General features: G+C 43.6%; 1 protein-coding gene across 2 annotated transcripts; it reads left to right on the forward strand.

Annotated features, from left to right (window-relative positions):
* Positions 1-4794: 4794 nt before the first annotated feature.
* CCT2 (chaperonin containing TCP1 subunit 2) lies at positions 4795-23284 on the forward strand. Of its 2 annotated transcripts, none has more exons than XM_053252591.1 (16): positions 4795-4989; positions 6524-6598; positions 6725-6790; positions 6904-7015; positions 7462-7538; positions 8081-8193; positions 11138-11340; positions 14685-14785; positions 14937-15064; positions 15639-15742; positions 17268-17387; positions 19031-19159; positions 19273-19376; positions 21686-21785; positions 22620-22761; positions 23040-23284. In XM_053252591.1, the coding sequence occupies exons 1-16, from the start codon at positions 4810-4812 to the stop codon at positions 23068-23070; spliced, it is 1785 nt and encodes a 594-aa protein (XP_053108566.1). In that variant the 5' UTR covers positions 4795-4809; the 3' UTR covers positions 23071-23284. The 2 variants fall into 2 exon arrangements, with proteins under 2 accessions (XP_053108566.1, XP_053108567.1); XM_053252592.1 differs by lacking the exon at positions 4795-4989 and adding an exon at positions 5142-5646.
* Positions 23285-23541: the final 257 nt, after the last annotated feature.

The following is a 23541-nucleotide window of genomic DNA, read 5'->3' on the forward strand; positions in this document are numbered from 1 at the left end:
CAAGGATTTAAGTCTATTTCAAAATAAGTATGCTGCCTGGAAATACATTTCACTGAATACACACACACACACAGACACTTTGCAATATATAGTGATATACATTGAATACTATATATCTGTGCTACTTTTAATGCCTAGAACACACTACAAACACTAATGATTAAAATAGGCCCCTCACTGCAGATTAGCAAAGGAGACTTTCATCCATGAGGTTTTTCACACAGGGCTTTTAAAGCCCTTTAACACACATCTCCTCTGGAAATGGAGGTGCTACATTCACATCTTGGTCAGATTTACCCTGAAGTCCCTGCGTGTTACTGGGGAGCAGTTCACACGCAATTCAGGTTTTTCACTGTTTGTTAGAGTGTAGCCTGATTTATATCCAGAGGTTTTTTTAAAAAACAACCCACTATTTTGCATTGGTTCTTTGGGACAACTTCAATTTCACAGTAAAGTCTCCCAGTAAACTTGCAGTAAAGCCTGCTGTGTGTAAAAGTCCCAAGTAAGTGTATGGAGAATTGCAGCCTCAGGCAGCAAATCTAACCACATTTAGCTGGAAGTACATTTCATTGAAACCTAAAGGACTTACTAGCAAGGAAAGCATGTCTACCTAAAAATAAACTCCATTGCATTCAACTATCTGAGATCCTTCCCTGGTAAGTGCATATAGGATTGCACATGCTCAGGCATGTAAACCAAACCAAACTAATTTGTGCTCCCAGCATATTTTGCTCCCTATAGGAGACCAGTAAGTGCCACTGAAGCAAGGAAGATAGGTGGGGAGAAATAGGGAAAAGAGCAAGAATTAGCACCTTTCCTCAGGAGAAAAGTGTGTGTGGGGGGAGAGAATGAGGAATCTGCCTCTTCTTGGTAAAATTTTAAGATAGATGAGACATGCTGGGGCTCAAGGAGCACCTGAAGTTATGCCCTAGTCTGTCCTAAAAGTCATTCTCCCTGCTCCCCAATGTGGAAGTGAGGCTGGTTGTGGTCTCTCACTGTTCTGAGATAAAAACCACTCTCTGCAGGTGCTCAGAAGCAGGGTCATCCCTAGTGGGATATGGGGCGGGGGGGCGGGCAATCAGCATGTGCAGCGCCTCAACATTTCATATCATTACAGAATCATACTGACAGATGGCATACAGTGTAAATAGTGTGAGTGAGGTTTTTTGCACATGTCCAACCAGCGTGGCATTTCTAAAGAAAAATAAAGTAAAAGCACAACATATGCTTCACAGTTCTCACTCAGACCTTCTGGGTTGCAAAACAACTTGAACATAAGTGCATTTATGAATGAATTAATATAAATATAATATTGTTTGTTCCAGAAGTTTTTGCAATTTTCTGCCATGAAACAAGCCACTTACAGGACATTTTTTTAAGCCAGCAAATTTTCCAATCTGTTTCAAATTAAATATTCAGAGACATCTCACTCCCCCCCCCCATCAAAACCCTATGGCAAGCAGATCCCTATATATCAGAGGTAGTGGTGATAAGGGGTAACCACAAAAAGGAATTCCCATTCTACCTCCATTACTGGCAAAGGCTGGGCTGGCTGGCTGGCCTGGGCAGAGGATGTGTAGAGAACTGTGGTGGGTAAGGGCAGCCAGTGCTGGCCACTCTGCCTGCCTGCTGGCTTGCTTGCTTGCTGGAGAGCTTCAGGCTTCAGCGAGGCCTACACGGAGGCCCCTCTGGAAGCCCTGCCCACCCACTGATCAGCTGAGAGGCGGAGAGAGAAGGAGCTCAAGCAGCTTGCAGGCTGCTTAGATGGCCGGCCAGGAGGGCAAGCAGGAGAGAGGGTGAACAGGGCAAGTGGCTGAGGGGCCTTGGGGCTGGGCAGGTGGGCAATGGGGACTCCTGTAACATGTCTCTGAGGGGCCCCTCCAGGCAGGGGACCCCGAGACAACTGTCTCTCCTTGCCTAATCATAGTTACGGCCATGCTACATGGGCAGTAACTGCATTGTCCTGTCACTCTACACAGTGTTTGTTTACACATTACTGGACTGGAGTAGGAGCAGCCCACATGAAAGTTGCTCCTGTACTTCAAGGCAACTCTTGAATTAGGTTTGAGGACAAGTTTATGGAATTTCCATGAAGGGTTGCTCCACTGTGGGGGAAGAGAACTTTACACACCAAAAAAAGTGTGAGGGACAAGTTGCTATGGGATTGCAGAAGCGGAAGAGAGGTCACACTGGCCATTGAAATAAGGGCAACTGGGAGGTTGCACTCCAGTGCTAAGACAAGGGGGAGTCCACCCTGGCCTCAGAGAACAAGCAGCTGCAGGGGTAGGGGAGCATATTTCCCCTATCCCTACCAGAAAGAACCCTACTGCAACTGCCCAATGCCCTGGGGCTGCAAAAGCAAGGGCAAGGGGACACTAGCCTCTGCCAATGGTCAGAGAAACAATGGCTGCTCAGTAGTTTTTTGTAGCATTGTAAGACACTTTGAAGATCATTTGATCAAAAGGCCATATATACATCTTATATATAAAGGCTAAGTTGAACTTTTCTCCCTCATGTTAGTTCCCTACCCATTCTAGCATATAATCTTTCACTTGTAACCTGAGACAGTACCACAAAAGGCTTTTACCAACTGATCCTGCTAATAGTCTAATATCTTCTATATATTTAGTTCTCTAAGGCATACCCGTGGCTAATCCCGTGCGTGGCAGCTCTCACGAGAATTTGTGAGCAAAAGTACCTGACTGGGCAGTGAGGATTCCATATGCATATAGGGAGGAGGAGCCTGTGATGTTTAAGGTCAGTTGGAATGCAACTGTTACTGGTCAGATGTTCTTGATGTTCATCTGGTTGGAAGATGTTCTTGTCTCTGTCTCTTTCTCTCTCCTCCACTCGCTTTTCCCCTCTGTCTTCCTCTCCCTCCCTTAGTTAACAGATCTTGTTCATCTTGTCTCCTCATCTAATTCACACAACAGCAGCCTTCTTCTCCTGAAGGAGTTATTTCCTCCCTCACGACTGCTCTACATGGAAGTTATTCTGGCAGTGGATGGGACCAATGTTTCTGGTACTTCAGCTTTTGCTTAAGACATCTTGGTTGACTGATTGAAACAATAGTTCTGACTTTTGGCCTCTATTTTCATTTTTAGCCTACTTTCCTGTTGGCTTATGAGATCACCCAGCGTTCTGTGTGTGTGTCCGTGTGTGTGTTTCCCTCCTATCAACTTTGCAACGCCTGGACCAATATGAACCAAATCAGGTACAGTTGTAGGAACACTTCAATGGCGTAGTTAGTGCGGATGACATCATCACAGATTCAAGATGGTGGACACGTAAACTTTTGAGGCGCAAGTGGGCTAACTTGTGGACTGTAACTTTGAACCAAATTAGGTACAGTTGTAGCGAGTGACACATAGGGACGCCTCAGTGATGTAGTTTGTGATGATGTCATCCACCCTGATTCAAGATGATGGAACCATACATGTTTGAGACACAAAAATTCACAAGTGAGTTAACCAATTTGAACCAAATTTGCTACAGCTGTAGGGACACATAGGGATGCCCCAATGGTGTAGTTTGTGATGTCACCCACCTCAATCCAAGATGGCAGGTTGCATAAACCTTTGAGGTACAAGAGCACTAACTTGAAGACTGTCTAACTGATTTGAACCAAATTTGGAACAGTTGGAGTGAGTGACACACAGGAACACCTCTATGGTGCAGTTTGTAATTATGACATCCACCCCAATCTAAGAAGGCGGACACATGAACATTTGAGGTGCAAGAGATTTAACTTGTGGACTTCGATTTGCACCAAATCTAGTCCAGATGTAGAGACAGTGAAAGGAAATTAGGCTAATTAGTTCTTACTAAAACAGCTTGTTCGATTATGCACAGGCATATCACACTAGGCACCGTCTAGGAAGACTCTGCCTCCTGCCCTAGGGAGAAGAAACGGTTCTTCAAGAAGGCACCTATCCCCTCAAATATGTGCAAAAAAGTATTTTTTTATAAAAAGTATTACAAAAAAAAATGTGCAAAAAGTATTTGCTGCCTAATCTAAAAGTTCTTAAACACACAACCCTTTTAACTGGCCAAAACACTTTTGATTGATTGGCTAAACCTTGCTGCAGCCTATTAAAAGCTGCAGATCTTGGAAAGAAGGAAAACGACAGACGTAGTTCTATTAAAGCCTGTTCTCTGCCTCTTCTAACGTGGCGTCTCTTACCTAGAATCCCATCCCAAGTGCATATGGGTTGTTTATACTTTGAGTAGCAACCATGTGGAAACATGGCGGATTGGCAATAATATCCCCTGGGGGTCTCTAGGACCCCATCCCGTGTGCTGTGAATTTGGTATCAGAATGTAAACGCAACCTATATTGGAGAGGGACACACACACACTCTGTTATCTCCGCCTTCCTCCCTTTTGAAAAGTAGGCTAAAAGCCTACCCCAGGGCGATCGGATATATAATAAGACTGCAGCAGCCGAAAGTTGTACGAGTGCGCGTGTGTGCTTGTGTTGTAAATGAGACCTTGCAGATACATAAAACAGCGGGCTTCTGACATAGCGTTAATAGGCTTCGGCAGGTGCAGCTTGCCTTGCCTTCCCCTGTCTGTCTCTCAATAATCTAACAGGGCAAATTGTAACTACAAAAGCGGGAGGAGCCCTACAGAATATCTGTTCGCCCGAAGTTAGCCAAGTTCGAACCACATCTTCCCCACTCGTTGTGGTGCGCGTGCCGATCCTTGGGTTAGCGTCTTCTCACGGCACGCGTGGGCCAACACCAAGAAGACCACTGTCGTCGGGGGCACCGCCTCAGATGAGAGAGAGAGAGAACTACAACTCCCAGGATGCAATGTCCAACATGTCAGCGGTTCTTCCTTCTCCGGCGACGTTGGGGGGGGAACGCCATTTCCGGTGTTCGTTGGGAGAAGCTCGTGGGCTCGAGCGCGCGCTTGCAGCAACTCCGTGCACGAGGCGGCTGGAAAGATCGGAGCAGCGGCCTTAAGACCGTCGCTGTCTTCACCATGGTGAGTCCTGAGGTTTCCTCCACCCGCTCTGACCTCGAACTGTGGGTAGCAGGCCATGGAGAAGCGCCTTCATTCATAGGCCGCTACCTACGGGGGAGCGGGAGTGGGTGGGGGCAAGAGACTAAACAGCGGCATCGAACATTCCAGAAATGGCTTTGAAGGAAGAGGCCGAGGTGGCTGTCGAGCCCGGTCAGGTGCCGGCGGTGCTGTGTAATCCGTGAATTTCGAGCCTTCAAGAGAGGCGCTTTCCACATTGGCGTAGGGAGACGCCCCTGGGACTCGGGGCCTGAGAGGCGCCAGTCCCCCCCCCTCTCTTTCCTTTATATTTTCTTTGCGAAGAATGACGTTGTTTCATGATCCCGTTTCTTTAGTAGTTGCTATGTGCTGGATGCTTTTCTCTTTCCTTTTTACGTTCCGCGATGGTGTGTAAAGGACGCGCCTCTCCAGACATAGTTGGCATCAGAGACAAAGGTGGCAGCTGCTGCTACTGCTGTTGAAAATCAGACTGTCGGGCAGCCTTGTTACAGTTATTTGTAGGCAGTCCGCTTGAGAGAAAGTTTGGACCTGAGGCCAGTCAGCTTTAATGGAAACCTGGCCTATTTTCCCTTGCGCTGTTTCAGATTTCCTTTCCCCCTTTTTCTTCGTTCTCTGCCCAGTGTAAGTTTGGAGGGCAACAAAGTTGAAACGCTTAAACAATATTTCATATCAATTGGATATACTTTTCAGATCCGTAGATGGCTTCCTTGGAGAAGTGAATCCTTAAGTAGTTCTGTTTAATAGTAGGTAGTATTTCATTCACAAGGTTGAATGAAAAAACGTACATTCATCTAAAAAGGTGGGGTGTGTGTGTGTGTCTTTCAGTCGTATTCCATAGGCATATAGGTACAATGTGTAGTCAGGAACATAGAAAGCTGCCATATACTGAGTCAGGCCATATGTCCATTTAGCTCAGTATTGTCTACACAGACGGCAGCTGCTTCTCCAAGGTTACAGGCAGGAATCTCTCTCAGCTCTATCTGGAGATGCCAGGAACGGAACATGGAACCTAGATGCTCTTCTCAGAGTGGCTCCATCCCCTAAGGGGAATACCTGACAGTGCTTAACATCAAGCCTCCCATTCATTTGCAACCAGGGTGGACCCTGCTTAGCTAAGGGGACAAGTCATGCTTGTTACCACAAGACTAGCGCCCCTCTGATCTTATTAACTATAGTCACATTAACAAGGTAACATGGTTGTTATAGTAAATACTGTATATGGTAAAATATTAAAGTACAATTTTACTATTCCTGGAAAAGGGCATGAGTGAGTTCAGTTGAGATCACTTCATTCTTTGTGATAGTTGACTCTTAATTGAACCCAGTGTTTAATTGCACACTTTAAAAGTATAGATCTGTGAAATGAAGAGAACAAATAAACACACAGTTCATGTAGTAATTGTATTGTTAAGTAAAAAGCTGCTACTTGGTAAAACATTTCAAAGGTTAAGTCTTTGTTATATGTTAAGCATCATCATGGTGGTTACTGTTATTTCAGGCATCCATGTCCCTAGCACCTGTGAACATTTTCAAGGCTGGTGCCGATGAAGAGAGAGCAGAGACTGCCCGGCTGGTAAGTTGAATGTTACTTGTCACTGGTTTCAGAAACTACATTTGGGCTTTGCTTCATAAATTAGAGCTTGTACCGATTCTGGTTAGTTGTGTATTTTAATTCTCTTTCTTCTTTTTAAAATTCCAGTCATCTTTTGTTGGAGCAATTGCCATTGGAGACCTTGTTAAAAGCACATTGGGACCCAAAGGCATGGTAATATATTTGGAAGTTATGGAAGTTAGACAGCACAACTTATGGCATGTTGTCCTTATCACTGTTATCACTGTGAGTAAAATATATAATATTGCTGTACTTGAATCTTACAGGACAAGATTCTTCTCAGTACTGGAAGAGAGGGCACAGTGACAGTAACCAATGATGGGGCAACTATCTTAAAAGCTATTGGAGTTGACAACCCTGCAGCCAAGGTTTTGGTTGGTAAGTTTGATTAACTGTTTTGCAGTGAGGTTGATGTACAAAACTGTACATGCTCTGATTCCAGTGAAAAATATGCAGTTTACCTTTGTCTCTCCAGTCAAAGACTGGTACTCTGCCCACTATGCCATGCTGTGTGTCTGAACCAAGACGATAAAAAGTTATGTGCCAGGAAAAGCGGGATGTGCAACCTATGTTTTTCAGAATTCTGCTTCTGCTAGCTGTGACCTGGGATTGGAATGGAAGAAGGACCTATTTGGGGTACTTAAAGAACTGGTAACATAACAGCCCTGGTGGATGTGATTGACATTTCTGTATACCAGAAACTGCTGTTAAATAAAAACTGTTTCTAAAGTGGTAGTGTCTGTGCAGCCCCCACGCAACTAATGAAGATAAAGTAATATATATTTCAGCAATAAAGCTAATATTCTTTACATATCTCCTTACAGATATGTCAAAGGTTCAAGATGATGAAGTTGGAGATGGGACTACTTCAGTCACTGTTCTTGCAGCTGAATTACTAAGGGTAACAAAATATTGATATTTTATCCTAACTTCATGTGCATTTCTTACTAAAAATATTCCAATACATTGAGGTACTAAGTTTATATACTTTAATCACATGATCTACAGAAAGTTCTAATCTCTTCAAAGTAGCATAATTGATGCTTTGGTCTGTGTTTGTGTTGTAAAGTAAAATGATTCAGAATATTTTTCTTTAGCTATTTATAGTTTAGCACTGCATAATTTTAGATGAGAAAATCCTGCAAATGTATCACTAAACTAATAACTTATATATTATATTATAAAATAAAAATTGATATAAGGTATGCCTAAAATACCATTTTTTGGTGGCTTATATTAGTCATAGTTTCCAGGTAATCTTCATAGACAACTCAGAATTCATCATGTGTATGGCTTACTGTTTGAGCTATTACTGCATTAAAACAACTAGTATGTGCAACTAAAATACACTATGAAGTGGCATGTACTCACTGAAGAACTAGCTATGCATGCTGCTTAATTTCAGATTTACATTAAGATAAATGACATTATTTCTTTTAATAGGAGGCAGAACTATTAATTGCAAGGAAGATCCATCCTCAAATCATCATTGCAGGTTGGAGAGAAGCCACAAAAGCAGCAAGAGAAGCCTTGGTGAAATCTGCTGTGGATCATGGGTTGGTTCTTGTCTTAAACTAGTGGCATTTATCTCCTGAACCATCAGGCTTAAATATTAAGTAAATAATGGCAGGTGCTTTGCAGATACATATGGGAAGGAAACAGCATTAAGAATTCAGTGCTATTTGCTTTCCTGAAAGAAAGGTTTCATGCTACTTGAAACAAGTTATGGCTCTTGTTTTGCCAACAAACACAGGCTTCAGGGGCATAACTACTATTAGGCAAGGGGAGGCGGCTGCCTGGGGGCCCCCACGCCTCGAGGGGGCCCCCAGAGGCAAGTCACATTGTGTGTGTGTGTGTTTGTGTGTGTGTGTGTCAGCGAGGGGCCCGTTTTAAAATTTTGTCTCTGGGCCCACTCCAGCCTTGTTAGCCTGTGACAGGCTTGAAACACTTGAGTGAGTCCTCACATTCCAAATTCTGCCACATGTCACTACAGATATTTGTATCCTCTCTAATAAAAGGCTTGGTGTCCGTCCGTGGACAACCAAGCATGTGTCCGTGCCTCCCTCGGATGTTCTGGGCATGCGCGGAGCGCATGCTCAGAACAGCCCGAGGGAGGCACGACTGCCAGCACACGGCGGCCATGTTGGGCAGCCACAAGCGGCCGCCCCGAAGAAGCCGGAGAAGCGGCGGCGGGAGAAACTGGCCGAGGCGGCGGCAGAGCCACCACCTCGGCCGAAAGAGATGGAGCCCAAGACGGGGGACGGAGTGGAGGCCAGCAGCGGCCAGTGGCACAGAGCCAACCGCGAAGGGCCCGGCCGTGGAGGCCAGCAGCGGCGTCTCCAGAGACCGCCCGGCCGGTGATTGAGGGGGGAAGAGGTAGCAGGGAAAGCCGGCCGAGGCCTGGCGGCGCCGCCAAGGAGAAGACCGGCCGTGGCATGGAAGACCGGGAAGACCGGCCGGGGCATGAAGCACGGCGGTGGCGGCAGGGTCCCCATTCCGGCCGACGTGGTGGCGAAGCCGCCGCCGAGGCCTGGCCGCGCCGCCAAGCATGGACAACAAAAAAACGAAAGATCCCTTGGCCGGCCCCAAAATTGCCCTTGCCCTGGCACAAATGTACCCCACCGCGGCCGCCACCCCGCTCACCCGCCCTCCCAGCTTCCCAAAATCTCCTTCCCCGCTCCCCCCCTCAAATGAATAAGGGCCAAAATGGCCCATGAGAAGGCCGCCACCCCTGCCTATAGCCCACCCAGCGGCCTGAGCCCACCTTACCCGCTCCAGCCCGCAACAGTCGGGCGAAGAAAAAACATAATTCGCGAAGAAGAAATGAGGAGCTCACGAACAGAGCTCCTCTCTGTGCTAAGCTACTGCCCAAACTGCCGCTATGGACGCAAAGGACGCCAATTGCGTCCATTGCAACAGTATGGGCAGCAGATTAGCACAGAGAGGAACTCTGTTCGTGAGCTCCTCACTTCCTCTTTGCGAATTATGCTTATTCTCCGTTCGACTGCCGCGGGCTGAAGCAAGAAAGGTGGGCTCGGGCAACTGAGTGGGAGGGTGGGCGATAGGCGGGGGCGGAGGCCTTCTCATGGGCCAATTTGGCCTTTAATCATGGGGGGGGAGCGGGGAAGGAGATTTTGGGAAGCTGGGAGGGTGGGTGAGCGGGCAGCGGGAGGACAGAGGGGGGGGAACCCTCAAGATTTTGACACAAGGGAGAAGAAAGCAAAAAAAAAAGGGGGAAGAGGGGGAAACAAAAGAAACAGGAAAACACACACACACACACAAGGAGAGACAGATAAAGAAAGAAACAGACAGGTTAAAAAAAAAGGGTGTGTGTGTAAAAAAAAGGCTAGTGCCCGTTATTATAACGGGCTTAAACATACTAGTATTTACTAAAAGTAAGTATATTTTGTCTGATAATTGGTAGTTGACAGAAAATTAACCTACACTAAATATAGTAAGATTTTTAAAAGTTAAAAAAGCGGTGAAGGCAATATAAATATTCGTGGTATCTGAAAAATAGCTTCTCCTTCAAGTGTGTTATTTAGCAACCAGAGCCAGATAGCACAGTTGTTTGTATGAATGGAACATCTCTCCAAGGCAGCTGGACGGTCTTCAGCTGCTGGCTTTTCCAACCGCTCCCAAGAGTTCTGGAGTAGGAGGAGGAGGATGTGAAATGTCTATTCCGCAGTTCCTTATTACTGCTTGCTGCTCCTGTTGTACCAACAAGGGAGAATTAGCCCTCCTCCTTGTAAGTGTGCTCAGTTCTACCCAGTGTTGAGTAGAAATGTTAAGCATGGTTTTCATCCCTAAGAGGCAAGATTTCACCTCACCTGGGCCGCTAGACAGCTTGTCAGGGAATTACCTGATCAAGACTGCCTTGAATTGGAAATATGTTCTGTATTCTAGAATTTGGAATGTTGATGGTAAAATCTGTTATAAGACTTTGGTATTCATGGATTTCAAATGCTGAAATTGTTTAGTATTTGAGAACAATACCTAATGATTCATTGCGTGGTTCAACCACAGACTACTATGCACATCCAAGGGCTTATGTGCATACATTGGACTTCCTCACTTTTTTTGTTTCGGACATGAGTTTCTGGTATTATGTTGAAAGTACTGAAATTTCTCCAGATTTGTTGATATTCCTAAAGTTATTCAGTTAGTTAAATTTGTTCATGTGTCTGAAAAGTTGAAGAAAACTTTTGGCCATTTGACATGGACAAATATTTTAATTTGTAGTCTGTTTTATATTTATTTAGGTGATTATGTTTACGTAGTGTCCTTTTGTCTCTGGTTCTTGTAATTTTTTTGTATTGACTGGTGGTCATGCAGTAAAGATCCTACTCCAGGTTTAGAGAGCAGTTTGTCAGCTGTTGGTTGTTTCTGTAGGAAAATCTGGACTTGGAAGCTTTGTTGCAACGTGCCATGTGGCCCGGTAGATCATGGCCATTTTATAAATGGATATTGCATTCTAAGCTTTTTTTGGTATGTTTTCAGTGAAAATGAAACACAGTTTCATGAAGACTTAATGAGCATTGCAGAAACAACTCTCTCCTCAAAACTGCTTACTCATCATAAAGATCACTTTGCTAAACTTGCAGTGGATGCTGTCCTTCGGCTGAAGGGATCTGGTAACTTGGAAGCGATTCATGTCATCAAGAAGCTAGGTGGCAGTCTAATAGACTCTTATTTGGATGAAGGTATCCTTTTATTTGACTGTCATTCAATAAACTGTGTGATGAGATGTTTTGCAGGAAACCTTGCAAGTGCTTACTGTGATGATAAAATAGCAAGCTTATCACTATGTATAAAAATGTGGGTTACTGAATAGAAACATTGGGCTGTATTCTTTGTACTCTTAAGAGGAGCAGCAGTAGTTCTAATTGCATGGCGGCAGGCTGTTTTTTAGTGGTGTTCAGATTGTTTTTTGTTCAATTCAACATCGAATTGCAAACATTCAAATCGATTCATTGAAGGTTTGACTAATGAATTGAAAATTTGCTAGAAATTTGTGGATAGGGAACAAATTTGAAATAGGAAACAATGGGAAACTTGAATCACTCAATTCCCCATGGGTAGGTCCTAGGGACACCATTGGGTTGGATGGTAGGATATGAGTGCTACCTATCACCCAACCCCCCCCAAAACAGCAAGCAGGCAATGAAAAAAAAAGTTAAACTTTCAAAAAACAAATCCCATAGGATCCTATGGGGAGTTGTTGTTAATTCGATTTCTATACCGCCCTTCCAAAAATGGCTCAGGGTGGTTTACACAGAGAAATAATAAGTAAGAAGATGGCTCCCTGTCCCCAAAGGGCTCACATTCTTAAAAAAACCCCACAAGATAGACACCAGCAACAGTCACTGGAAGTACTGTGCTGCGGGTGGATAGGGCCAGTTACTCTCCCCCTGCTAAATAAAGAGAATCACCACGTTAAAAGGTGCTGCTTTGCCCAGTTAGCAGGGAGTTAAGTTAAAATATTTTTTTAACATTGCCTGCTTGCCTATTTCTTTTGTGGGTTGGGTGCTAGGTAGCACCTATCATGCCGTACCGCTTAGCCCACTTTGATGTTCCTAGGACCTACACATGGGGAACAATGGGGTGGTTTGAGTTCCCCATTGTTCCCTGTGGGCAAAACAATCAAAGTGCGCTGTGTACACATTTTGTGACCCTGCCCTGAAAAACACTGTAAAACAGAATCAGCACACAGTCCTTCCTAACACAGAACACATTTTGCCAAACACGCAGTCCAAAGATGGCAAAAAAAAAAGAAAAAAAGATTCACTGCCCAAGAATCTGTTGCCAGCCACTGTGCCTGCACTGCAGTAAGATCATTAGCACAAATTGTGCTCTCACACACAGTCATGACTCCGTCCTTACTTTCAACAGCTGCCACAGCAGAGCAGCACCCTTAGCACCTAGCCAGCATAGCTCAACTACAGCAATGTCTTCAATCATGTTTTGATTGAGTGAGTACACCTTGCAATGCAGATTGCAGAGTGGACCAGAGCACTGAAGCACAAATTACTCTCATAGAGCTCATCACAGCAATAGCCAAGAAATATAAATTACACGCTCCCTGTCTCTCAGCTGCCACTGTCCATTTTGCGCCACACTACCATCTTGCAAATATACCAAACCACAGCTCAAGGCAGGCAGGCACCCAAATTCTGCCTTTGTCAATCTGAAATCCAGCAAAACCAGATAGTTAAAGCAGCAAGCAAGAGCACAGCATTGTACTCAGTGCTGAGGAAAAAAACCCTCACAAAACAAATCTCTTTGCTTCTCCTAATGTAAGTAAGGGTGTGCAAACCGGCTTGACATCGAGCCGGTTCGCTTCAAGTATTTGGGGTCAAACTGAACAACCCCCTGTTTGGTTTGACCCCAGACCGGACACTCTTGGACTGTTCAGCGGTTTGTGAGATGTTTTGTTTTGTTTTTTTTAATTAACAGCACTTAACCCTTTGAGGGAGTTCCTTGAGGTGGCGGGGGTGTGTGTGTGTGTCCACGGTGGTTCCCCCTGCCGGCCTCCGTTGCCAGTTCTTTGGCCCATTCTGGCCTCCATAGATCGGTGTGGTGGCCATTTTGGATTCCACCGTGCATGCACATATGGCCTCTGTGAGGCTCTGGGTCATGCCAGGACTTGCAGAGGCCATTTGCACATGTGCAGCGGCCTCCAAAATGGCCGCCGCACCGATCTACGGAGGCCCAAACATGCCGAAGAACTGGCTAAACTGGCGGGAGGTGGTGATAACGGAGGGGGGAGGGGGAACCTCCCCAGATCCCTCTGCCGCCTCAAGGAGCTCCCCCCAATGGGGTTAAGTGCTGTAAAAACGAAAAAGAAGAAAAGAAACAACTCGTGAACACGCACACCCCCGGACCGCTGGCGTTCAAGGGATTGCTGGACCCAATTGTTCTGGTCAGGTTTGAGTCTGCTCAGGACTCGAACCGAACTGGGCCAGCTGGTTCTGTGCACATCCCTAGATGTAAGGGCTCTCTCTGTCTCCCAGTCCCTTTGAATACATTCTTAAATTCTCTTCTCCTCCCCCCCCCCCCCCCCGCTCAGTCTGAGAATAGCAAAACAGTTATAACAGCAATAATATACTCAGTATTGAGCGGGATGGTTGGGGGAACGGCAAAATCAAACCTTCATCCTCCTGATGTATCTTCTTTTCCTCTCTGCCTCCCGGTCAGTTTCAATACATTTTGAAATTCCCTCTAAAGTTTTCCTCGCCCGCCCCAGACAAAAGGGGCACAGTTTTCCATGCCAACACTTGATTTTAATGACAACAAGCCAACCTAGAACCAAGGAGATATCAAGCCAATTGCAAGCTAGTGCCAGAGAACCAATCAGCAAGGAGGGAAAGCCTGTCAAAATGACTGCACAAATAGATTCATGCCAAATCAGGCCTGATTTGATTTGATCTTGAATCAGCCCCTCAGTTCACAGTCAAATCCATGAATCACCGCTGATTAAGTGCAAATCTATTCGCATGTTAATTGCACATCCCTCCTGTTTTTATCCCCTTTTGAACCCCAGTTTCTGCTGCAGCCCCCCCACCCCCATGCTACATTCCATCCTGCTCTGGAAGGGGCCCCCAACTCTAGTATGGAATGAGCATCTGAACTAGTCTTAAATTTAAGGAACTTCTGGTATTTGATCCAATTGGACTTAACCGTTGTGTGAGTTAATATTTTCCCAGTCAAAGTTTGCGGTTTTCCCCATTGTACTGATGATGATGCTAAGGAAGTCTAGGTCTGGCCAGTCCCTTGATGGATGACCACCTGGGAATCCCATGTACACCAGCTTGAGTTCCATGATAGAAGAAGGGCAGGTATAAATGCCATAAACTAAACAATTTCCAGGAATAAAAAAATATTTTTAATTTTATTCCAGGCAATGAGATAAAAAAATGAATTTCCCTGTCTTTAAAAATACATGCTATCCAAATAATTGTAAATTGACTTTGCAGCCTCAGAAGTATTCAGCTAGTCGGTACCTTCTAATGTTCTTATAACACATGCCTGGTTCTTTTCTTTTTAGGATTTTTGTTGGATAAAAAGATAGGAGTCAACCAGCCAAAAAGAATTGAAAATGCAAAGATACTTATTGCAAATACTGGCATGGATACCGATAAAATTAAGGTGCATGATTTTGTGATACATTTTTTAAAACATAATCAAAGCAGTTTAAGTGTATAGTAAAAATTTTGTACACCACCTAGAGATGTCTGTATCAGGTGGTATAGAAATATGATAGATAAATAAATGTTGCCTTCTTTATACTTCAATTTAGATATTTGGTTCCCGTGTAAGAGTGGATTCTACGGCAAAGGTAGCAGAAATAGAACAAGCAGAAAAAGAGAAAATGAAGGAGAAGGTTGAGCGTATTTTGAAGCATGGAATAAACTGCTTTATCAACAGGTATGTTTCTGTGCATTGTTCAGAACACGTAGATTGACACTTTAGAACCTCAATTAACATCCAGCTGCTACATAACTATTTTAAAATTTTAAGTTTGCAGAGATACTGTTGAGCTATGTCATTGGTCCCCACATATATAAATGTACATATAATTGTAAATATATGTCCAAAAACTTACCAGTAAATAGCTTGTATTCTTCAAGCATGTACACATTGGGGAGCGTTTGTTAATGTAATATAATTGGGAAATAAATGCATAGCATCCTTAGTCAAAGTTGCATGAACCGAGCGCTTCTGCTCATGCAGTGGGGGGAAGGGCAATTTTTAGCGATTTCTCCTTCCCTCTGTCCCCAAGTCTTCCCTCTTTACCTACCAAAACTATATTTCTGAGGATGGGAGATGCCCGAGAGTAGATTTTCAGGGTGTAGCAAAGTGAAGGGTGAGTTGCCAAAAATCCCAGTCTTCCCTCCCCTCGCCTCCTGCTGTACGTGCAGGTGTTCTGCTCACACAACTTTTACTGCAGATGGTATCCACTGTTTTCTGCCAAATTATTGTATAAACATTTTAATTCTAGGCAATTGATCTATAACTACCCAGAACAAATGTTTGCTGCTGCTGGCGTTATGGCTATTGAACATGCTGATTTTGCTGGAGTAGAACGTCTGGCTCTTGTTACAGGTACAGTGAAAAATGATTTATTCTCGGATCAGTGTGTAGCTAGAATTGGAATTGAATATCATGTTGTCAGTCATTCAGTCTGGGATTAAGGCACATATCTCCATAGACCATGTTGTTGAATGTTAGCTTTCTATTTACAATGATTTTCCAATTCAGTTGGTTTAGAGAAAGTGGAAGAAATGTCTTTAAAGAAATTATTACTTGAAGATGTCACATATTCAGAGGTGTAATAGATGGGCCAACATGGGCATTCTAAATTGTATTCAGGGCACTGTGTGGTCCTTTGATCTTGAATGTTCTGGGCTTTATCCTGACATTTGAAAGACTCTGCCTTGGATTGAAAGAACTGCAGGCAGCATTCTGCGCATGCAGTCAGGCTTTCCCTACCCCTTTCCACTGCAGTTGTTTGCATCTCTCAAAGTGCTCCTGGGGGTGAGGAGCAGGGGTATGCACGCAGCTGGCTAGCCCAGTTCGGTTTGAATCTGGACAGGGCCAGTTCGGTCTGGCACCCCCCTCAACACCCCCCTCCCCCGCTTTGGTCTGGTGGGGGGTTTCGCGACCACCCCCAAAAAAACAACTTTTAAAAAAATCAACCCCTCCTGGGGACTTCCTCTAGATGACGGGGGTGTGTGTCCAGCGGGGGGTCCCCCTCCCCCCACCAGCCTTGCCACTCTGACTGGCCATTCTGCTGGCTCTTCAGCCCATTCAGGCCTTCCCTCTCCAGCGTGGTGGCCATTTTGGAGGCCCATTGCGCAGGCTATAGGTTCATAGGCTGTTTTTCTGCCCAAAAGAGAGCTCTTAAAGTACTGCATAGTACTGACTGTATTTTTTTTAATCATTCAAAAAATGCTTACAGGAATAAAAATAAGTATATCTATAAAAACAACCAACAAACCTGAACCTTGCAAAACAGCAACATACCTGCAAGAGAAGGAAAAGGCATTCCAACAAAACAAAAAAGTCCTTCAAATGGACTTGGAGCTGGAGAAGAAATGTTCTAAAGTTTGGGGGTTGCAACTGAAAAGGGCATGCCCCATGTCTCTACCAGCTGCACCTCCCTCTAGTAGTTGCAGGATACCTTGCAGGACCTCCATTGATGCTCTCAGCTGGCAGGACCATATGGCAGGGAGAGTTATCCTACATGAGTCTTGCTTCCAAACTTGTATGTGCCTACTTTGTGTCTGTTCGGTAACGGGCTATTTAAACATTATTGCAATGAAGGTCCGGGCTGGATATTGTCAAAACTAACCATGGTTATCAGTCCTCATCACCCTGACAGTGTCTTCACAACTTAAATTGCGAAGTGAAGGGTAGCATAGTAGTACTGAATGACATGTATCTTTGAAGCCATGAGAGCCAGAAAGCAATGCGTGAGAAGTAATTTGTTTGAACTTCTTCATCTAGCGGTGTGTGTTGAAGTTTTGGGAAGTTAGCTGGCTAACTTCATAGCTTTTATTTCATGTGTTTCTTGGCGGTGCTATTTCATACTAATCAAAAAGGTTAACGTGAGTGTGTGCTTTCTTAGGAGGTGAAATTGCTTCAACTTTTGATCATCCAGAACTAGTAAAACTAGGAAGCTGTAAGCTGATTGAAGAAGTCATGATTGGTGAAGATAAACTTATTCATTTCTCTGGAGTTGCTATGGGTAGGTTTTACTACTAGGTGCTTTAATACAGGTTTTACTATTGTATGCTTTTAATGACAGATGTTTATAACAAATATAAGTAAAGCAACATTTTTGAAGGAGAACCTGAACATTGAATTCAGTTTGTGCTTATTTTACCTGTCTCCCATATTACATTGTTCCCAACAGCTGATGAGCGCAGATCACATGAATATGCTAAATTTAAAATAAGAGATGCATATAGAATATCGCTTTATCAAAATAATAAGTTATAAACAAACATTAACACTTTGGCAACACAATCCTACACGTGTTTCCTTAGAATTAAGTCCCACTTAGTTCAGTGGAACTTACTCCAAGGGTAAATGTGCTTAAAATTGCAGCCTTCAGGAGAGAAAAACACTCTTGTTGCCATAAGAATGCCAAAGTTTTGTAACTGGTACAGAGTAGAATGCCAGTGTTCCTACCAGCATGGCTAGATTAAAATGAAAGCCTTTGTCAATCCACTATACTGATGAAAATGAATTTTGTGGTTTGGATTAGGAAACCCTACTGCTACCATTTGTAACATGTAATTACTGCAAACTTCCCTTGTACCCACTACATAGATTGTATCAAAGGGGTGATATAGAACCTTTGACCACTACTTCGGTAACTTTATTAATTTGAGCTTAAAATTAAACATACGTTTTTACGAGATCTGCATCTAAGGCCTTGTTCAAAAGCTGCTTTTGTGGCATTGTTGCTACTGAACCCCATACTTACCTTATATTATTTTCTGGTTCCTTCTTTGTCACTGTGGGTTGCATAGATGACAGGGGTACTTCCCCTTGCCTAGCAATAGCAGCCCTGATTAGGGGTGGGAAGGTGATGTGACACTTGGTTACCTATGTAATGCAGAACTTCAGATAACATCAGTGCTACAATCAGGGGAGATGCCAGTCAGTATACAGCCAATGGCCAGAATTACAAAAATAAAATCATTTAGAATTAACAACTGCATTCCGAATAACACCACAAATATAACAGAATTTAGCAACATTAAGTACTCCTCTTTACAAGCCTTTAAAATTAAATTTAAATAATCCATTTCAGTTAATCCTGGAAACAGGATAAGTTGAGGTGAAATATATTTCTTCTTAATGTCACTATAAAATTGGCAATACAAAAGAACATGAGCAGTCGTCTCAACTTCTCCCGAACCACACGGACAAACACGGCAATGATAAGGAATATTTTGGAATCTCCCCTGCAGCACAGCTGTATTCATGGCGTTACAATGGGCCAAAGTTAAAGCCCTATGAAATTTAGGTACTGTAAGAATAGATAAATATCTAGCTGGAGAATAGCTTACAGTTTCAACATTCAGGAAAACACCCCTAGGAATTAGACTCCTGTCAATCTGAGATTCCACATCCAGAATCCTTTCCTTAAGTCTGCCCCTAGCCTCCTCATAAGGCAGATGAAGAATGGCTGCAGGTGAAAATCCATAATACTGCAATCTCCCTTCAATAGCTTCCAACCAGGCTGAGGATGCCAGTCATGCTGCCAAAGTAACACTTGAACTGGGCTTTGGTGTATCAGTTAATAGGAGGCTGAGATGTCTGCAGTTAAGTTAATTTGAAATATTTGAATTTTCTCTTTGCAATTTTGTAACTCTTTAGGTGAAGCTTGCACTATAGTTCTGCGTGGTGCGACAGAGCAGATAATAGATGAGGCAGAAAGATCTTTGCATGATGCCCTCTGTGTTCTTGCCCAGACTGTGAAAGATACCAGAACCGTGTATGGCGGAGGTGAATATTCAGATTTTTTTTAAAAAAAATTAAACACTTGTTAGCAGTGCAGTGATGATCTTTAATAGTTGCCGAGGCTGGTTGTAAAGTTTCCAGGTTCTTCTAAATTGCAGGTTGTTCAGAGATGCTAATGGCAAATGCTGTCACAGAGCTTGCAAACAGAACACCAGGCAAAGAATCGGTTGCAATGGAGTCTTTTGCTAAGGCCTTGAGAATGGTAAGTTAGTGTTCGGTTAACTATGTTGTTACTTGATTATATTTTGCAGCAATAATATAGGTGCCTTTTTGAGATAGGAAAGTGTGAGAATTTGCAATTTATTAAACAAAGGCTATAATTCATTATTTGAATATTTTCTTTCATTACTTATACAGGTTGAGTATCCCTTATCCAGACATCTGAAATCCAGACACCACTCACTCATTTGCAGATTCCCAGTTTTGCTCCTTTTGAACATGTAGTCAAAACTGGGAGGTTATGGGTATGCTGGTCTCTGTTGTTGGCTGGTGAGAGGTAGCTGGGGAAAGCGGAAGCGGAGGCGCGCTTCCCCGCTTTCTCCACAATAGGCCTGCAGCCTTTTCGGCTCCCAGACGCCACCGAACAGCTGATTGGCGGCGTCCCCATGCTCCGGAGGCCTCCCTCTGGCCAGGGAAAAAAGGTTGCTGGTGAACACAGGCTCTGTGGTGGTGTTGCAGGCAGCCCAGAGGGCCCACAGGGCAGGTAGCCGAGACTCTCTCAGCACTTGTATGTGAAGCACTCTGGGGGGTCTTGCCATGCAAATAAAAGGACCGTAATGGAGGCATGTAGGAGCAAGCAAGCAGGGTGGAGAGACTTAGAGAGAGAAAATAAAATACAATAGCCTTTCGTGTTTAGACTTGGATCCCGTGCCCAAGATATCTCATTATGCAAATATTCCGAAATCCGGAACACTTCTGGTCCCAAGCAGTCCGGATAAGGGATACTCAACCTGTAACAGTTACACCTTAGTCACAATAGCTTCAGAAATAAAGCATACCTATCAGTCTCACCTGTGCCGATCAAAATTGGCCCCCACGGATTAAGCAGCTAAACCTTTAGGTGATTGAACTTTCAAGTGAAGTTTATCAAAGGGAATCCAACTTCCATTGCTATGATTGATCACTTTTGTGGAAAACTGCTAGAATAATATGTCTGCATTCTCCTGTGCTATCCAGTGTTTGTCAGGGTGGAAAGCCCTTATAAGAGGTATGTCAACTCAACTCACTGTCCTACTTACCACTTTCTTATGAAGCGGTACAGTGGTGATGTGTGTGATCCTTTTGTATTGTCTGGTATGTAATGTATTGGTTGACTTACTGTCTCTCTAAAAATTGTCAGTCCCTTGATATTTGGACTGCATTTTTAATTTGTCCCTATTCAATAAAGGAGAGACTGACAGGACTGTGCATTCAGTTTTGACCAATGCAGATTATGCATCAAGCTTACACACTTGGAGTATTCATACTTAAAATTTTTAAAGCTCACTAAAGCGTTTTTGGGTGGGAGTGGGGGTGTTATGATTTTCAGTGATTCCCTCCCTTTTCCTCTGCAGCTGCCAGGGTTTCCTGAAATGAGGTCCTAGAGGGTCTCCTAGCCCTCAGGGACATAGTTTTAAGTGGCACAAGTGGCTGCAGTGGAAAGGTGGGAATTGTCTGAAATCGCAACCCCCTTCCACATTGGATCTAAATATTGGCCACTATTATTTCCCTCACTGCCCCCAAACAAAAGCTGGATCTAAAAGGTGTAGAGAGAGGTGTGTGTGTGTGAGAGAGCGAGAGAGTTGGTGCGTGATCCATTGAATCCATTAGAATGGGTTCTGCGCCTGTGCGGAAGCCTCTCGGTGTTGAGTTCTACAGCTCCTTTTCGGCGCCTGCAACCCGCCGCACGTGACCACGTAGCTATTTAAGGTTCCCTCAGTTTCTTTGCGACCGCCTTAGAGATCGGTTCACTCGGTTTCTGCGGCTCCTCGTTCAAACAGGTTGCTCACCTGGCACTGATGATTTGGTAGTGATCCATTGATATCCATTAGACCCTCCCGAACCTCCCCTCCGCAGTAGTGCTTGCCTCTTATAGTAGAACTTACCTGCTACATCAGATTTTTCGACTGCTTCGGCAGTCTCCAAGGAACCAAGGTGCCTGCGCTATCTCCCGCCTTAAATAGCCACATGGTCATGTGGGGTGGGGTGCAGGCGCCGAAAAGGAGCTGTAGAACTCGACACCAAGAGGCTTCCACACAGGCGCAGAGCCCATTCTAATGGACATCAACGGATCACTACCAGATCACCAGTTACAGGTGAGCAACCTGTTTTTCCATATAGACAATCATGCCAAATTCAAGGCCAGTGGAGATTTGTGATCAAAAAGTTCTGTGAACATAATAACTAGAGCGAAGATTGATTTTTTAAATTTTCCTTTTAACCACTAATGTTCTCTTCTTTTTTTGTGACTGGCCAGTAGTTTGGCAGCTTTATTCCTTTAATGATGATCTAACAACTGTATTCTTTTATTAGCTCCCAACTATCATAGCTGATAATGCTGGCTATGACAGCGCAGATCTGGTTTCTCAGCTTCGAGCTGCTCACATTGAAGGGAAAACTGCTTATGGACTTGGTGAGGATTTTCATATCTCTATGTGGTGCTGTTGAGATCCCACTGGTTCTGCTTCCTTGTTTGACTTCCCCTCTCCCCATAATTTCCTCAGATATGGAGGTGAGAGACTACTTCAACACCTGTTGCCTGCACCTCTGGGTTTCACTGTCAGTATAAGGCAGTCAAGATACACTTGTTCTCCCAGGCTTTTAGTTAGATACTGTTTTAATAGTTTGATAGTTTTTAATAGTGTTAACATGGTTTTATATTTTTAAAATTAAATTTGTTGTAATAACTTAACCTTTTTATTTGTTGTTTTTATTGTATTGTTGTAAACTACCCAGAGACTTGCATTTTGGGTGGTGTATAAACATGTTAAATAAATAAATAATAAATATAAGCTGGACTCCACACCAGGACCTCCAGCCTCAATTCCACACTCTGTGCCATCATCGATGCTAGCCCCCTCTGTTGATCTTGGCAATCTTAGAACCCTATGGGATCTTACAAGAGATTGCCTGAGCTAGTTCCTTTTGGGTCCCCCCTGCCCCATCCAATGGGGGTTTGATCATTCAGCCCCAGCACTGCTGTCCTTGTCACCCATTACTACCTTCCCTGTGGCTCCCCACTTCTGCACTTTGGTGCTCTTTGTGGGATTTGGGAAAAGACCTCTCATAGCTTCATGCACTTCTTCCACTCAAACTGTTTATGATAGTTGTTTGAATGTAGAGAATTCACGGGACTTTAATAATCACAAACCCCATTTTATAGCGCTAAGGCGGAGAATACAAAATAAATTGAATAGTTGCTTGTCACATTTTCACATCAAACAAATGTTTTTTAAATCTCTTGAAGACATGAAGGCGGGTACCATTGGAGACATGGCAAGTCTGGGAGTGATTGAAAGCTTTCAAGTGAAGCGGCAGGTTTTGCTGAGTGCTGCTGAAGCAGCAGAAGTGATTCTCCGAGTCGATGACATTATTAAAGCAGCTCCAAGGTAAAACAATGTTAAAATGTTTCCAATTCTTGTAGGAATGTCTTCATTAAAAGTAAAGCAATTTACCAGAACATTTGGCTTTTAAATGTGTTTTTGTAGTAATCATGAGAATGTTTGTTAAATTATTTTAGATTGTTCCTAGCTAACTTGTACATGCCCTTCTATATTATTTAATCAAGACTTTGAGTTGTAGGCTTGCAGTTAGTTTGAAAAGTTTGAGCAGAACTGTAGAAGATGATTTTCTCTGCCTGTATTAAATCCTGACTCTCTTCTTTCAGGAAACGAGTACCAGACCGTTACCCCTGTTAAGTATTCTGCAGGCAGTAAAGACATGTGGACCAGAAATGTGCGAAGAACTTACTTTTAACAGATTACGGAATAAAGGGTTGGCATATCTAGCATTGGCATCTGGTTATTCATTTGTTTAACTTATATTGTGTTAAAGACCAGTTCATTTTCAAATGTACATCTATATTTCCCCACCATTCCCTTCTCGTATTCTGTAATAAAAGTTTCAACAGTATATATTCTCACCTTTTATTTTCCTTCAAGTAGTACCACTGAGTACATTTTTTGTAGAAAAGGCCTTAGAATAGTTGGAAATATGAATGATAGAGGAATCCAAAGGAAGATGCACAGATGACAGTTACACAAACTGAGTTGACTGTTATCTAAAAATTAACTGCTACATCCATTTTGAAATAAGATACAAGTTTTTAAACTTGTGTTTTCGTATAATAGTGGGGGAAAGTATTTGATCTCTGTTTAATCTCTTACTTA

The sequence above is a fragment of the Hemicordylus capensis genome, chromosome 5 (assembly GCF_027244095.1).
Source record: "Hemicordylus capensis ecotype Gifberg chromosome 5, rHemCap1.1.pri, whole genome shotgun sequence".
Classification (NCBI taxonomy): domain Eukaryota; kingdom Metazoa; phylum Chordata; class Lepidosauria; order Squamata; family Cordylidae; genus Hemicordylus; species Hemicordylus capensis.

Bases quoted from the DNA above. Each gene is read 5' to 3' on its own strand.
- CCT2 (XM_053252591.1), top strand. From the start codon at position 4,810: ATGCAATGTCCAACATGTCAGCGGTTCTTCCTTCTCCGGCGACGTTGG. The intron at 17,388-19,030 runs GTAGGTTTTACT...GTAACTCTTTAG, and splicing joins TTTCTCTGGAGTTGCTATGG to GTGAAGCTTGCACTATAGTT. The intron at 21,786-22,619 runs GTGAGGATTTTC...AATCTCTTGAAG, and splicing joins GAAAACTGCTTATGGACTTG to ACATGAAGGCGGGTACCATT.